This window comes from Struthio camelus, chromosome 29 (genome assembly GCF_040807025.1).
Source record: "Struthio camelus isolate bStrCam1 chromosome 29, bStrCam1.hap1, whole genome shotgun sequence".
Classification (NCBI taxonomy): Eukaryota; Metazoa; Chordata; class Aves; order Struthioniformes; family Struthionidae; genus Struthio; species Struthio camelus.
The window spans coordinates 2330781-2343744 of NC_090970.1; the positions used below are offsets into that span (position 1 = coordinate 2330781).

Here is a 12964-nt window from a genome sequence, read left to right on the forward strand (position 1 = left end):
GAAACTGAAGCAGTAGCAGCTCTTCTTCATGCCTTTGATGTCCCCTTCAAGTGTCTACCCTTGAGGAGCTTTGGCTTCCCTAACACCATCCCTGTTTTCCTGGATGATATTTCTGAATTCCTCTGTTGCAGTCCCTCCCTCCTTCTGCTTCCAGTATGCTGCCTGATTGCCCTGGAGTTCAGTCCTGATTTCCCAGTGCGGCCAAGCCAATCTTTCAAGCTGTCTATTAGTTTTACTGAGGGCCTAAGGCCGGCAAGAAACAGTGCTGAGCTGAGCAGGAGAGGGGTTTGCTGCCTGAGCTGATTCTGCACCACCTTGGGGCCTGTAACAGAGGTGAACCAATCTCCAGGAAGGACAAGGTGCCACTAAAGAAGTCCCTAGGCCTGGGCAGCCTTTGATCCAGACATCCCGAGGACATCGTTAGCCCAGTCCCTGTTCATATCATGTGAGGGGGTGAGAAGAGGTTCAGGGGGAGAAGAGCTAGGAGGGTTGGAGAGTGCAGAGACATGAGTGGAGACCTTGGTGTGATGTGCCTCCCAGTCCTGCAGCACCCCTGGGTGTCGCTGGGAAGGACCTTGCCTCCATGCCATGGTGTTGGTGTTCAGTTGCTGGCACACAGGCCCCAAACCCCTTTGAGAGACTCTGTGGGGTCTGCCCCAAACACCCTCCACCAGCCCATGGCTTCCCTGGAGGTCCTGTGTGGTATGTGCCAGCCACTTGCGGTTCCTGCTGGGCACCCCAGGCACCTGGCATGGTGCTAGAGGCTCTTTTTATTGCCTGAAAATGAGAGCCCTGAATTAATGGAAGTGCCTGCAAAGCCAGGATGTGCCTGTGTCTTAGCTTTGTGGTGACTTGAGCGGCAGTATATACAGCTGGTGGAGCCTGGAGAGTGAGCTGGCTGTCCTTCTGGTGAATTCCTCCTTTTGGTCAGCTGAACAGCTCTGTGGACTCCATAGAAACGCATGGCTAAGGAAGGTTCAGACACTGAAAATATCTGGTGTAGTTTCAGGTGGCCAAGGGAACCCACCCCACCACCCCTCTGGCCCACAGCTGAGGCTCAGGCAGCATGTGGGTGTCTCAGAATTGCTCCATCACAGCTGGCACACACACACACAGGACTTGGACCAAGCCTGGAAGCTCAGCCATCACCTGGACTTTGGATGCCAGTTGCTGACTCCCCTCTCCACCCCTATTGCTCATGGTGGCAGCTCAGACAAGGGCTTGCATGCAGGCACCTGTTTTGGGCACAGCTGAGCTGAGGCCAGAGGGATCCCACCTGCTAGGGGGTTGTGGGCTGCCTGGGAGGGAGCTGAATCCCCCTGCTGCCCAAGGCCTGCCAAGCTGACATGAACCACCTGCATTTGCTCCTCTGAATCCCTGCCCTGTGCAGGGGAAATGACCCCCTCCCTCTCCCTGTCCCTGCCCAGGTCTGCTGCCTGGTGCTGGGCCAGGAATAGGGCTTGAGAGAGGGGAACATGTCCACCTCTCTTCACCTCTGTCCCCTGATGGGATCAAGCACACTGCTGAAATCAGTCTCCCTCCACAGTCCAGAGAGGGACTGGAGGTGATGAGCACACTTGCAAGAGCATTTCCCAGAGGGGACCGTGCTGCTGCTCAGGAGCTGTCAGCCTTGGAGCCCCAGGACAATCGTGAGGGAGCCCGAGGGGCAGAGGAAGTCATGCCTGCAGCTGTGTCCCTGCTCCTGAGTGGGGCCAGGCTCCTGGGAGAGAGGGAGCTGGTGGCACTGTGGCAGCCGTGCCCATGTGCCCAGCTGTGTGCAGGAGCAGCTCCTCTGCCAAGAGCAGCAGGGCTGTGGGCACTGCCTGCTGCTGCTGAGAGGAGGTGAGAGAAGGCAGAGAGAAGTGGAAGGCAGTGTGTAGTGGGAGGAGGGAGGAGAGCTCCTTGTGGGAGACATCTTCCCAGCCCTTTGCATGGTGAGTGTCTGGCTGCAGGGCAATGGGGTTGTGAGGATCGCTCTCCTGGCTTCTGCAGGGCAGAAGAGGGAGAGAGGCTTCAGAGCAGGGATGTCCTGCCCCACTGTCACCGGGACAGGGCGTGCTGCTTCCTTGTGCCGGGGCTGGTGCAGGGGTGTGAAGCTGGGGTATAGTCCCAGGTGCAGTGTCCCTGCCACCGCGGGGTGTTGTGTGCCCGGGGCAGTGACTCTGCTGCCTGCGTGGGTCAGCACTCAGCCTGCCTGGGCAGCAACCTGCGGTGCTGCAGGGAGAAGGTCTGGGTGAGAGGAGCTACACCCAGCAGGGCAGGTTCATTGTCGTGCTGAGAGGGTGCTGCGTGGGTCAGGGCTGCCCACAGCTCTCGCTCACCATGAGGATATTTGGAGAGTGGAGTTTTCCAGAGGACTTGTCTCTGCCTGGTGGGAATGGAAATGCAGCAGTCAGGTTTAATCCCGGGGCTGAGCCTCTTCACCAGCACACTGAAGGGTGACAACACCTGCAAGGAAGCTCAGCAAGTGCCTTCACCACCCCTCAGCCTGCAGGCACCACCAACATCACCTTGCCAGTCTCATGGGAGATCTTCTGGTCTGCTCTTTAGCTCCTGCACACAGGGAGATGCTGCTGGGCAGCTTCCTGGTGCTTGGAGGTTTCTGTAGGGCAGAGCTGGGATCACAGTGGGTGGGATGGGGTCTGTGTGGGGACAGAGGAAGAGCTCCCAGCAAGCACACCTCCAAGCAGCAGAGAGATGGTCCGAGAGGGAGAGGAAACTGCTACCAGAAACCCCATGCGAGGTTGGGGTGCAGGAAATGCTCTGCCAGCCCCGGCAGTGCAGATGCTTTCCCCTCCGCAAGCCCCCTGCATCTGTCCCCTGCCACCCAGCAGAGCCCTCTGCCCTCAAGGTCGAGGGATCTAGGACCCAAATTGTCTTTTTGGCAGCCAGAGCCCTAGAAGAGCAGAGAAGCAGCTCTGCTGCCACATGCCCATTTCCTAAACCGTGACTAAGGGACTGAGGACAACCGTCCTGTGATGTCTCCATCTGGGAGGTGGTGTGCACAGCTGGGTTAGGGCAAGACCTTGCTCAGTATCTCTCTCTCTCTCTCTCTTTGCCACCCTAGCCAGAAGCATCAAGGTGTTGCTCCTTGCTTCTCCCCCTGTCTGAGCTGCTCTTGTTCTTGCTCGGGGGCTTTCTGGGGATGACATTTGCAGCTGCAGACTCTGACACAGACCCTGTGGTTCTAGCCATAGAGCTGTCTCTGCAGATGGAGCGAGAGGAGGAGGTCTCCTTCTTGCTGTGGGGCTCAAAGGAGCAGAGTGTGTGGGGCTGGGGAATGAGCTGACTGTCCCTTCAGGACACCCCTCCTTTAAGACCCTTGACCCTCCCTGGGCTGTGCTGCTTGGCTATGTGCTGCCCTCGAGAAGGGCACCGCTCTTCTGGAGGACGTGTGTGATAGCTGAATGTCCCGTGCAGAAGCCCCAGAGGTGCTAAGGAACTGGAACTGCTGCTGGCGGTGGCTGTGTGTGGGCAGCTGAAATAAGCCCTGTGTGTCTTTGGCTACAAGCTGAGTGTTGAGAGCTCCCTCTGTGTCAGAGCCACATCACCGAGTCCTTCTTCTGATCATCAGAGCCATGCGCTATGTCACACCCTCTCCATCACTCTCAGAACATGTGAGCTGAGAAAGGGAGGAGAGTTTGGAGGTTTGCGCTGTGCAAGTGGACACCACTATCAGCACAGGCCACTTTCCTTTCAGGGTAAGTTGTGGCTGAGATTGTCCTGTGGCTGAGAGAGGTGCATGCCCAAGGCATCTGGGACTGGGACTGCTGGGGAGACCAGTGTGCTGGCTCTGTTGTAGGGCACAGGGAGAACTTTTGCCGCTCACGACAAACTTGTCTTCACGCTGAGAGCAGTGTAGAGGGTGCATATTCCTACCCTGCAGAGCAGACCAACAAGCAAGCTCCCCTCCCCTGCTCTCCCCCCCGCAACATTGAAGTTGTTACTTGGGTGGTCCAAATGCCTCCAAATTCAATGTGAAGATGTTGAACAGCGCTCCTACATTAGAGCAGGACTGATGCCTCTGGAGCCCTCGGGCAGAGGTCCCTGCTCCTCATGGCACACTCGGCCAGCACAAAGTGGAGCTCTGGACAGGGAGTGGAACAAAGGTGCTGCTGAGAAGGAGAAAAGCAATGTCTGTGTGTATGGGGGAGGGATGTCTGTGATAAAGGGGAAGAGTTTGGATCAGAGAGGGTCTCTCCTGATTTATCACTGTCTTTTCCTCCTTGGACAGTCCTACATGCCTGGAGAGAGCAAAATGTCCAACAGCAGCTCCCTCAATGAGTTCCGCCTCCTGGCATTCGCAGACACACGGGAGCTGCAGCTCTTGCACTTCGCACTCTTCCTGGGCACCTACCTGGCTGCCCTCCTGGCCAACGGCCTCATCATCACAGCCGTAGCCTGCCACCACCGCCTCCACACCCCCATGTACTTCTTCCTCCTCCACCTCGCCCTCCTCGACCTGGCCTCCATCTCCACCACTGTCCCCAAATCCATGGCCAACTCCCTGAGGGACACCAGGACCATTTCCTACTCGGGATGTGCTGCCCAGGTCTTTTTCTTTGTCTTCTTTTTTTCAGCTGAGTATTCTCTCCTCACTGTCATGGCCTACGACCGCTTTGTTGCCATCTGCATACCCCTGCACTATGGGACCCTCCTGGGCACCAGAGCTTGTGTCAAGATGGCAGCCGCTGCCTGGGCCAGTACTTTTCTCTATGCTCTCCTACACACTGCTAACACATTTTCCATATCTCTCTGCCAAGGCAATGTCCTGGACCAGTTCTTCTGTGAGATTCCACAGATCCTCAAGCTCTCCTGCTCACACTCCTACCTCTGGGAAGTGGGGCTTCTTTTGTTCAGTGCCTGTTTATTCTTTGGCTGTTTCATTTTCATTGTGCTGTCCTACGTGCAGATCTTCAGAGCTGTGCTGAGGATGCCCTCTGAGCAGGGAAGGCACAAAGCCTTCTCCATGTGTCTCCCTCACCTGGCCGTGGTCTCCCTCTTCATCAGTACTGCAGTGTTTGCCTACCTGAAGCCCCCCTCCATCTCCTCCCCAGCTCTGGATGTGGTGGTGGCTGTTGTGTACTCGGTGGTGCCTCCAGCAGTGAACCCCCTCCTCTACAGCATGAGGAACAAGGAGCTCAAGGAGGCCCTGAGAAAACTGGTTACACAGGTGCAACGTAAGCACCAAGAACTATCCCATGTGTGCCCACTCATCATTCCCAGGGCATTTGGTATCAAGGCTCTGTGTGGTGCATTTATTTCTTTCTTACTTTTCCCTGATACTTTCTTGTAAAATGCAAAGACGTTTTCGTTCATGTCACTTCTCAGGAATCTCTCATTTGAATCTGACCCAGACACTGTTTTGAAGCAAGAAGCCAGGCTTCCCCCTTCATCAGCAGAGATGGGGAAACCTCAGAGCCCCCTAGTCTGAGCTCCCTCGGATGCCCCCAGTGCAATGAGGGGAGTTTCCCTTTGCAGGGTCCCTTTTGGCACTGACACCAAGGGAGCTCAGGGGCACAGAGTCAGGCTCAGACAAGTACAGACAGGGTGAGATCACGGGTCCCAGGTCTCGTAGGAGAGCTCAGCTCTGCTGGCCACAGTCAAGGTGTGATCTCACACCCCTCTCCTGCAAGACTGGCAGCTGGTTGTCACCATGGGCTCATCCCTTCCCTTTACAGAGCTCCAACCCTACAAGTGGAGGGGGAGTGGAGGGAGGGGAGTCAGGCAGCAGCTTGTGAGGACAGACCCTGTGCTTGACAGCATCATTGTGGCATCACTGCCACAGAAGACATTTCCTGGCTACATTTTTTCCATGGGAGCTTCAGCTTTCTTGGAGACACATCTCCTCACAGAGGCAGGATTTCTTTTTTGGAGGCTGTTCTCTTCATCTCCACGCTGTCCTTCCGTGCCCTCTTCTGTGGATATGGCCCAGGAGTTCTCATAACTGGGTGGTGGTAGGGTTGTGTTTCCATGGGCATGCGTCCTGTGCCTACAGGCAGGATCAGGCAATGGGCACCCTTGTGCCAGCTCTGGCCTCCACATTAACATGTCTCTAATAAAAGGGGATCTCCCCTGTGATGTGCCTTGAAGTCTGTCTTTTCTTCAGAAGCTGGAGTCAAAAGTACACCCAAGGGACTGCACCAGAGAAGGGCTTGCTGCTCTGCTTGTGAACTCCATGGGATCCAGGGGGTGAGCTCAGAGTGCCCAGATCATCTGTTAGGGACTGGGGGCTGGATTCAGAGTTCATCTGCTGGTGACCAGCAGAGATGAGGAATGATCTCTGAATTACCTGCCCAGGGCTGTACCTCAGGTGTCAGGGCTGATGAGAGCCGCCCATCGTTGTGGAGGGGAATCTCCAGGAGATCCCCAGGAGAGCTCAGGGGATGTCCAGGCACAGTGTGTGCCTGACAATGGGCAGTGAGTGGAGCCTCCCAAAGTGAGGGAGGGTCCATGGTGGAGTAACCAGAAGGTAAAGCACTAGATCCAGGTATGCATGGGGAACCGAGGGCTCTGCAGTCCCCAGAAAGGCAGAGGGGACCCAGGAGGCGCAGGGAAGGGGGACGGGAAGTGATTCCTGCACCTGCAGTGAAACACTACAGGCTGGACACCACAGTAAACACCCAAACACATCTCGTGCCTTGGGCAACACCCTGGGGGTCACTCTGAGCACCATCCATGAGCAAAGACACATGGCAGCAGTGTAATGGCACCAGTCAGTGGTGGTGATCCCTGTCCAATGGGGTTTGCTTCCCACCATGACCTGCTCTGCCAGGGCCAAGTCAGGAGCCCCATGGCCTGTTCACCCTAAGGAGCAGCAATGCCAGGGTGGGGCCCTGTGGGGTGCACAGGGTGGGGGTGTAGGATCAGCTAGGTCAGCATGGACACACTGACCTGGGGAAAGGCTCTCTGGGGAGCAGGGACGTCCCAGGAGAAAAGCAGGGCAGCAGGCAGAGAGAGAAAATGAGAACGAGAAACAGGTTTCTCTGGGCACCAGCTCAGGGCAGGTGCCTCTGTCCCCGGGGCAACAGGAGGTGCCGGAGGGGCTGCAGGGCCAGGGCTGTCGTGGTGTGCTGGGCAGCGGGGTGGGCATGGAGGGTCTGGAGGCAGCCAGGGAGGGAGATCTCGTGGGCACAAGAGCAGGGGAGACAGAGAGCAACCAGACTCACTGTGGGGCCTCGTCCCCTTTGCCGGGGAGCTGCTCCCCTTGTCCTTGGGCTGTGCCGGCATTACACTGTGGACATGCCTGTGCCTGGCCTGTGAACCTCTGGGGTCCTGCCCTGACCCTGTCCCGATCCTGCTGACCTGACTGCCCATCTCTACCTAGGACATAACCCCTGACTACAGCCAAGAAAGCCTTGGTAAGGGATGAGGGGACCCGAGCAGATCCCCAGGAGCTTGTAGGTACAAAAGGTAACCGCACAACCTCAGCAGAACCTCTTTCCTGACAGCCAATGTGAAGGTGAGAGGAGAGCTTTGGATCTGGACCCTTAGCCAGGGAACGCTGCATGCAGAGTCAGAGCTGGATGAAAAAGGGAGCTCAGCCACTTGGGGGTCTGATATTATGCTGCCTATTTGGGTGAATCACAGAATCACAGAATCGTTTAGGTTGGAAGGGACCGCTGGAAATCATCTAGTCCAACCTCCCTGCTCAAGCAGGGTCACCTAGAGCATATTGCCCAGGATCACATCCAGATGGGTTTTGAATATCTCCAGGGAAGGAGACTCCACTGCCTCTCTGGGCTCTGCCACCCTCACAGTGAAGAAGTTTTTTCTCAGGTTCAGATGGAACTTCCTGTGGTTCAGTTTGTGCCCATTGCCTCTTGTCCTGTTGCTGGGCACCACAGAGAAGAGACTGGCCTCATCCTCTTGACACTTCCCTTCAGATAAGAGGATTTCCTGTGCCACAGCTCAAGTGCTTCTGCACCATTGGGGATGGGACTGCTGCTCCAAAGAGTATGTTATGGGGAGAAGCAAGAGTGGGGCTACAACGGGTGGGAAGGGCAGCCAGGAGCCAAGAGTACCAGCAAGGCCGGCAGGGCAGTGCCCCACCAATGAGAGGTGCCGTCCTGCAGTGCCTGGGCAAGAGGAGCAGAGCAGGTTTGGGGATGGTAACTACGATCAGGCACAGTCCAGCAATGGTCGGACAAGACTGGAGGGCTCCAACCAGCCCTGCTTTGTGTGGGAGGCTGCGCTGGAGACCTCCAGAGGTCCCTTCCCACCACAACTCCTCTGTGAGGCCAGGAATTCTTGCTCCTCAGCCTCTGATCCAGCACAGCTGACCTGGGGATGAGAGCACCTAGGGCAGAGCAGAACAAGTCCAGCTGGGAGAGCATCAGGAGGAAGATGCAAAGGTCCCTGGCTCAGCCCTGGGCTTGGAAAACTCCATCACGCACCCCAAGAGGCTCTGAATGCCTCTTCCCCCCTGCCCTCTGCCCTTTCCCATCAGCCCAAGTGGAGTCCAGCATGGCCTGGGGTCTCTCTTCCCCACGGGGATGAGAAGGAGAGGGAGGGCCTTCACCAGCCCCACACTGCCCTTTCCACCCGTGGCCTTGGCAGCTGTGTGTGCCTGGCTCTGCCCACTTGCCTGCCCCACACTTCCGGCTGCACTGGAAGCCCATCCACATCCCGGCGCTCCCACCCTCGAGCTGCCGTCCACCCCGAACCTGGAGCCCGGCCACCCACAAAGGCATCACCCGGCCAGTGCCCCGGCCGTGCAGCCGAGGGCAGGGGTCTTCGCCCCAAGTCCCCTGCTCCTGCCCTGCTGCCGGCACCGCTGCTGCTGTGGCCAGGTCAAAGCCTGCTGCCGCCAGACGGCCCCTGGGCCCGAGGCAGCTCCAGCTGCCTGCAGGGCTGCGTTGGAGCCGGTGAGGAGCGGGCTGCGGTAGGGCTGGCAGCGCCAGGGTGGGTGGGCAGAGGGCAGCTGCCCTGGGCCCCACTGCGGCTGGGGCTGGGGCTGGGGCTGGGCCCAGCTTTTGCCTGGGCATCTCCCAGAGGAGCTGCTGTGCGGGATCCTCCAGCTCTGCCCTCGGCAGCAGCACCAGCGCTCAGGGGGCTGGAGGGGACGTGCCCAGATGGGGGAAGGGGACGATGGGCCTGGGGCAGCTTCCCCAGGGTGGGCAGGCAACGCAGGCAACAACCTGGGCTCTTCTCTCCTGCTCCCTCCAGGGCCTCCCAGCCTGGCGCTGGCCCCGCAGCAGTGCCCGCCCCAGGGGGCTGCAGAGCTCTGGGCACTCGCTCCACAGCCCCAGCCCCTCGCAAGGCCACAGCAGCTCCATGGGGCAGAGAGGGGTCTCAGCCTCCCCACCAGGCCCCCAGCTGGAACTGGCCCCAGTGGCACCAGGAGGCAGGCCACAGGGACACTCTGGGTCCCTCCTTCTGGTGTCCAGGAGATCCCCTACCCCCAGGCTGCCTGCAGCCCCCCGGGCCAGCCCCTCTCTCCACGACACACCAAGACCCCCTGCCCTGGGGCTCCTCCGGCCGCTCCTGCTGCCCCAGGGGCACAGCACCCTGCCCTTCCTGGACACACAGAGAAACACGTTGCTCTTCCTCCTTTATGCCTCCTTGCCAGTGCACAATTGCTCCTTTCCTCTTCTCCAGGGACCTCCCTGCTCCCCGCAGAGCCTTTTCCCATGTCTGTGTGTCCAGACTGGCCTGCCCGGCCCTTCCTGGACCCTTCCCTGTGCTCCCCGCAGGGCCCTGGGCTGGTGGTGCTGCTGTGCAGAGGGAGTGGGCTGTGGGGCCACGGGGCCATAGGGTGACTGCACACTGGCTGGGGTTGTCACGGTGGGAAGCAGACCCAGGTGGATGGCCATCATTGCACCTGACAACCCCCACCAAGGGGTCTGTGGCCATGGACAATGCTCTGAGCAATCACAGGGCATTTGCAATGGCTCAGGCTGTGTTCAGGCGCGTCCCAAGCTCCGGCCCATGTTTTTTCATTGAAGGTGACATGAAGGACTCTCCAGGCTCCCATCCTGTGCCTGGGGGCCTGCTGGGTCCCCACTGCATCTCGTGGGATTGCAGAGCTCTCACTTGCCTGCACATTCTTTGGGTTTGCCCTTTCCCTTTTAGTGACTCCTCTATATTTGGTGAAGCTCCATTCACTGCCCACCCCGAGGCACACAGTGCCCTTGAAGATGCCCTTTGCTCACCTGGGAGGCTCCACGCTCCCTTTGAGAAGGTCAGGCATCCGTCTCCAGCCCTGTTGGATGGGAGACACCCCTTGACCGTTCACCACCTCCAGGAGCAGTGGAAATCCACTGTATCCAGCCCTCTTTCCCTAACACATCACCCCTAGAGCTCATTGCCTGGAGCCCATAGAAAGCCCTGGAAAAGCAACAGGGTCTTTCAGGGTGGAAGTCCTCAAGCACATAATTGAGTCCAGCTTTGGAAGGAGAGCCTAACTTTCAAGGGGTGAACTGAAGAAATTCTCTTTTATTCTCTTTCATTGGAGCTAAGCCAGCTCTGACACAGTGATAGACATGTTCACAGCAGGTATCTCAACCAAAAAGACAGGGCTTGTGCTGCTGGAGAAGTGGGATGAATTCAAACCCTTCTGTACAAACATGATTATCACAGAGAGAATGCACAAAGCACAAGAGTTGTCTGAGATGAACTGGAAACCACTTGTGAGGAGAGATGGGCAGCTTAGTGCTGCTGTACTAGAAGCAGCTGAATCAGTTTCCTCAGGGCATCTTTGAGCTCCTTGTTCCGCATGCTGTAGATGAGAGGGTTCACTGCTGGAGGCACCACCGAGTACACAACAGCCAGCACCACATCCAGAGCTGGGGAGGACATGGAGGGGGGCTTCAGGTGGGCAAACATGACAGTGCTGACAAACAGGGAGACGACAGCCAGGTGCGGGAGGCACATGGAGAAGGCTTTGTGCCTTCCCTGCTCAGAGGGCATCCTCAGCACAGCTGTGAAGATCTGCACATAGGACAGCACAATGAAAACAAAACACCCAAATATTAAACAGGCATTAAATGCAATAAGCCCCACTTCCCAGAGGTAGGAGTGTGAGCAGGAGAGCTTGAGGATCTGGGGAACCTCACAGAAGAACTGGTCCAGGACATTGCCTTGGCAGAGAGGTATGGAAAATGTGTTGGCAGTGTGCAGGAGAGCATAGAGAAAACCACTGGCCCAGGCAGCTGCTGCCATCTTGACACAAGCTCTGGTGCCCAGGAGGGTCCCGTAGTGCAGGGGTCTGCAGATGGCAACGTAGCGGTCATAGGCCATGACTGTGAGGAGAGAATACTCAGCTAAAATGAAAATGGCAAGAAAAAAGACCTGGGCAGCACATCCCAAGTAGGAAATGGTCTTGGTGTCCCTCAGGGAGTTGGCCATGGATTTGGGGACAGTGGTGGAGATGGTGCCAAGGTCGAGGAGGGCGAGGTGGAGGAGGAAGAAGTACATGGGGGTGTGGAGGCGGTGGTGGCAGGCTACGGCTGTGATGATGAGGCCGTTGGCCAGGAGGGCAGCCAGGTAGGTGCCCAGGAAGAGCGAGAAGTGCAAGAGCTGCAGCTCTCGCGTGTCTGCAAATGCCAGGAGGAAGAACTCACTGAGGGAGGTATCGTTGGTCATTTTACTCCCTCTGGGTATGGGGCAACTGTCCAAGAAAGAAGAGACATGGTGAAGTTAGGAGAGACTTTGCAAGCAAACTGCCTCCCAGAATGTCCTGCTTGGCATACAACCCCCTACTTTGCCTCTCTCTTTACGGAGACGATCTCTGTGCTCTCTGCCTTGCTTCTACGCCACTTTGCAGTGGCTGAGTGTGCTGCTGTGAGCAGCAGGGACCTCGGCCGATCGGCTCCACAGCAATCAATCCTGCTGTACAGTAGTGGGACTGTGGGCACAGGGGTGCCTAGCTCTGAAATTCACAGTTTCTCTCAGGTGAAACCCACTGCTCATGCAGAAGGGCTTTTTTCAGCATCTTCACTCCAATTTCTAAAGACAGAGGGTTGAGGAAAGGAGTTTTTAGGATTTTAGCATTTATTTTCTTTGGTGTGTCCTTGTCACCCCTGGGCAGTGTTCCTCAAAGGTAGAAATCCTTGGCATTTCTACTCAGTCCTAGGAGGATCGGATTCATTGTCCCCTGGTACCGAGTGAGGACAGCTAGTCTGTGTATTAGCCTCATTCCCATCTGTCTCGCAGTCGCACCGCTTTCACCTGGAGAATGATCATACTCATATGTTTCCCTAACAAGAAACCAGCCCCTGCTGAGAGCAGAGGAGTGCACTTTCAAAGGGCAGATCTCCAAACTCCTCACCCTTTCCCTGGGCCCCTCAGGGAGCTCTCCACACTCCCCTTCTGGCCAAGGACACTGAGGACTCTCTTCAGATGCCCACCTACAGCCTCCCACCACCATCTCCATACTCTGCACCTTCTTCATTTGTCTCTCCAATAGCACAGAGATGCTGTGAGGCAGCGGTGACCACCTGGAGGGCAGCTCAGAGCTTGGCAGGACACCACAGGGAAACTGTTGGATGTCCTAAAGACGGGCTCTCCTTCAGGGAGAGCCAGCTCATTGCCCAACCCCACAGGCTGCGTTTCCTGTAGGTGCACAGGTGAGAAGAGGGCTGGGGCAACCTCACAGCCCTGCAGCTCCCCCTGTCGCACTACTGGCAGGGCAGGTGTCTGAAGTGCAGCTGAACACCCAGTAACCCCAGACAACCTGAGAGAAGAGGAGGAGCAGCATGGAGAGGAGGGGAAACAAGGGGCAACACCATGATCCTGCTGCCGAGGGAGGCAAGGAGAGAGACAGACGGGCACTCACAAAAACCTTCACCTTGCCCACCTGGCCATGCTGCCTCACAGAGGACAACACTGCAAGGCAGGTGCTCTCAGGCTCTTTGTCCAGCAGCACAAAAAGAACCTGTGGCAGGAGAGAGGCCCCTCTCCTCTGCTGGAGGTCTGGCTCCTGCCATTCCTGCACAGCCTAGCTCTGCCTGACTCCATGGCT

General features: G+C 57.3%; 2 protein-coding genes across 2 annotated transcripts; one reads left to right on the forward strand and one right to left on the reverse strand.

Annotated features, from left to right (window-relative positions):
- Positions 1-4258: 4258 nt before the first annotated feature.
- LOC138062736 (olfactory receptor 14J1-like) lies at positions 4259-5462 on the forward strand. Its single transcript, XM_068921742.1, has 2 exons — positions 4259-5180; positions 5455-5462. The coding sequence occupies exons 1-2, from the start codon at positions 4259-4261 to the stop codon at positions 5460-5462; spliced, it is 930 nt and encodes a 309-aa protein (XP_068777843.1).
- A 5188-nt stretch (positions 5463-10650) lies between these two features.
- Positions 10651-11586, reverse strand: LOC138062737 (olfactory receptor 14J1-like). Its single transcript, XM_068921743.1, has one exon. It carries the CDS (start codon positions 11584-11586, stop codon positions 10651-10653), a length of 936 nt encoding a protein of 311 aa, XP_068777844.1.
- Positions 11587-12964: the final 1378 nt, after the last annotated feature.

Bases quoted from the DNA above. Each gene is read 5' to 3' on its own strand.
- LOC138062736 (XM_068921742.1), top strand. From the start codon at position 4,259: ATGTCCAACAGCAGCTCCCTCAATGAGTTCCGCCTCCTGGCATTCGCA.
- LOC138062737 (XM_068921743.1), bottom strand. From the start codon at position 11,586: ATGACCAACGATACCTCCCTCAGTGAGTTCTTCCTCCTGGCATTTGCA.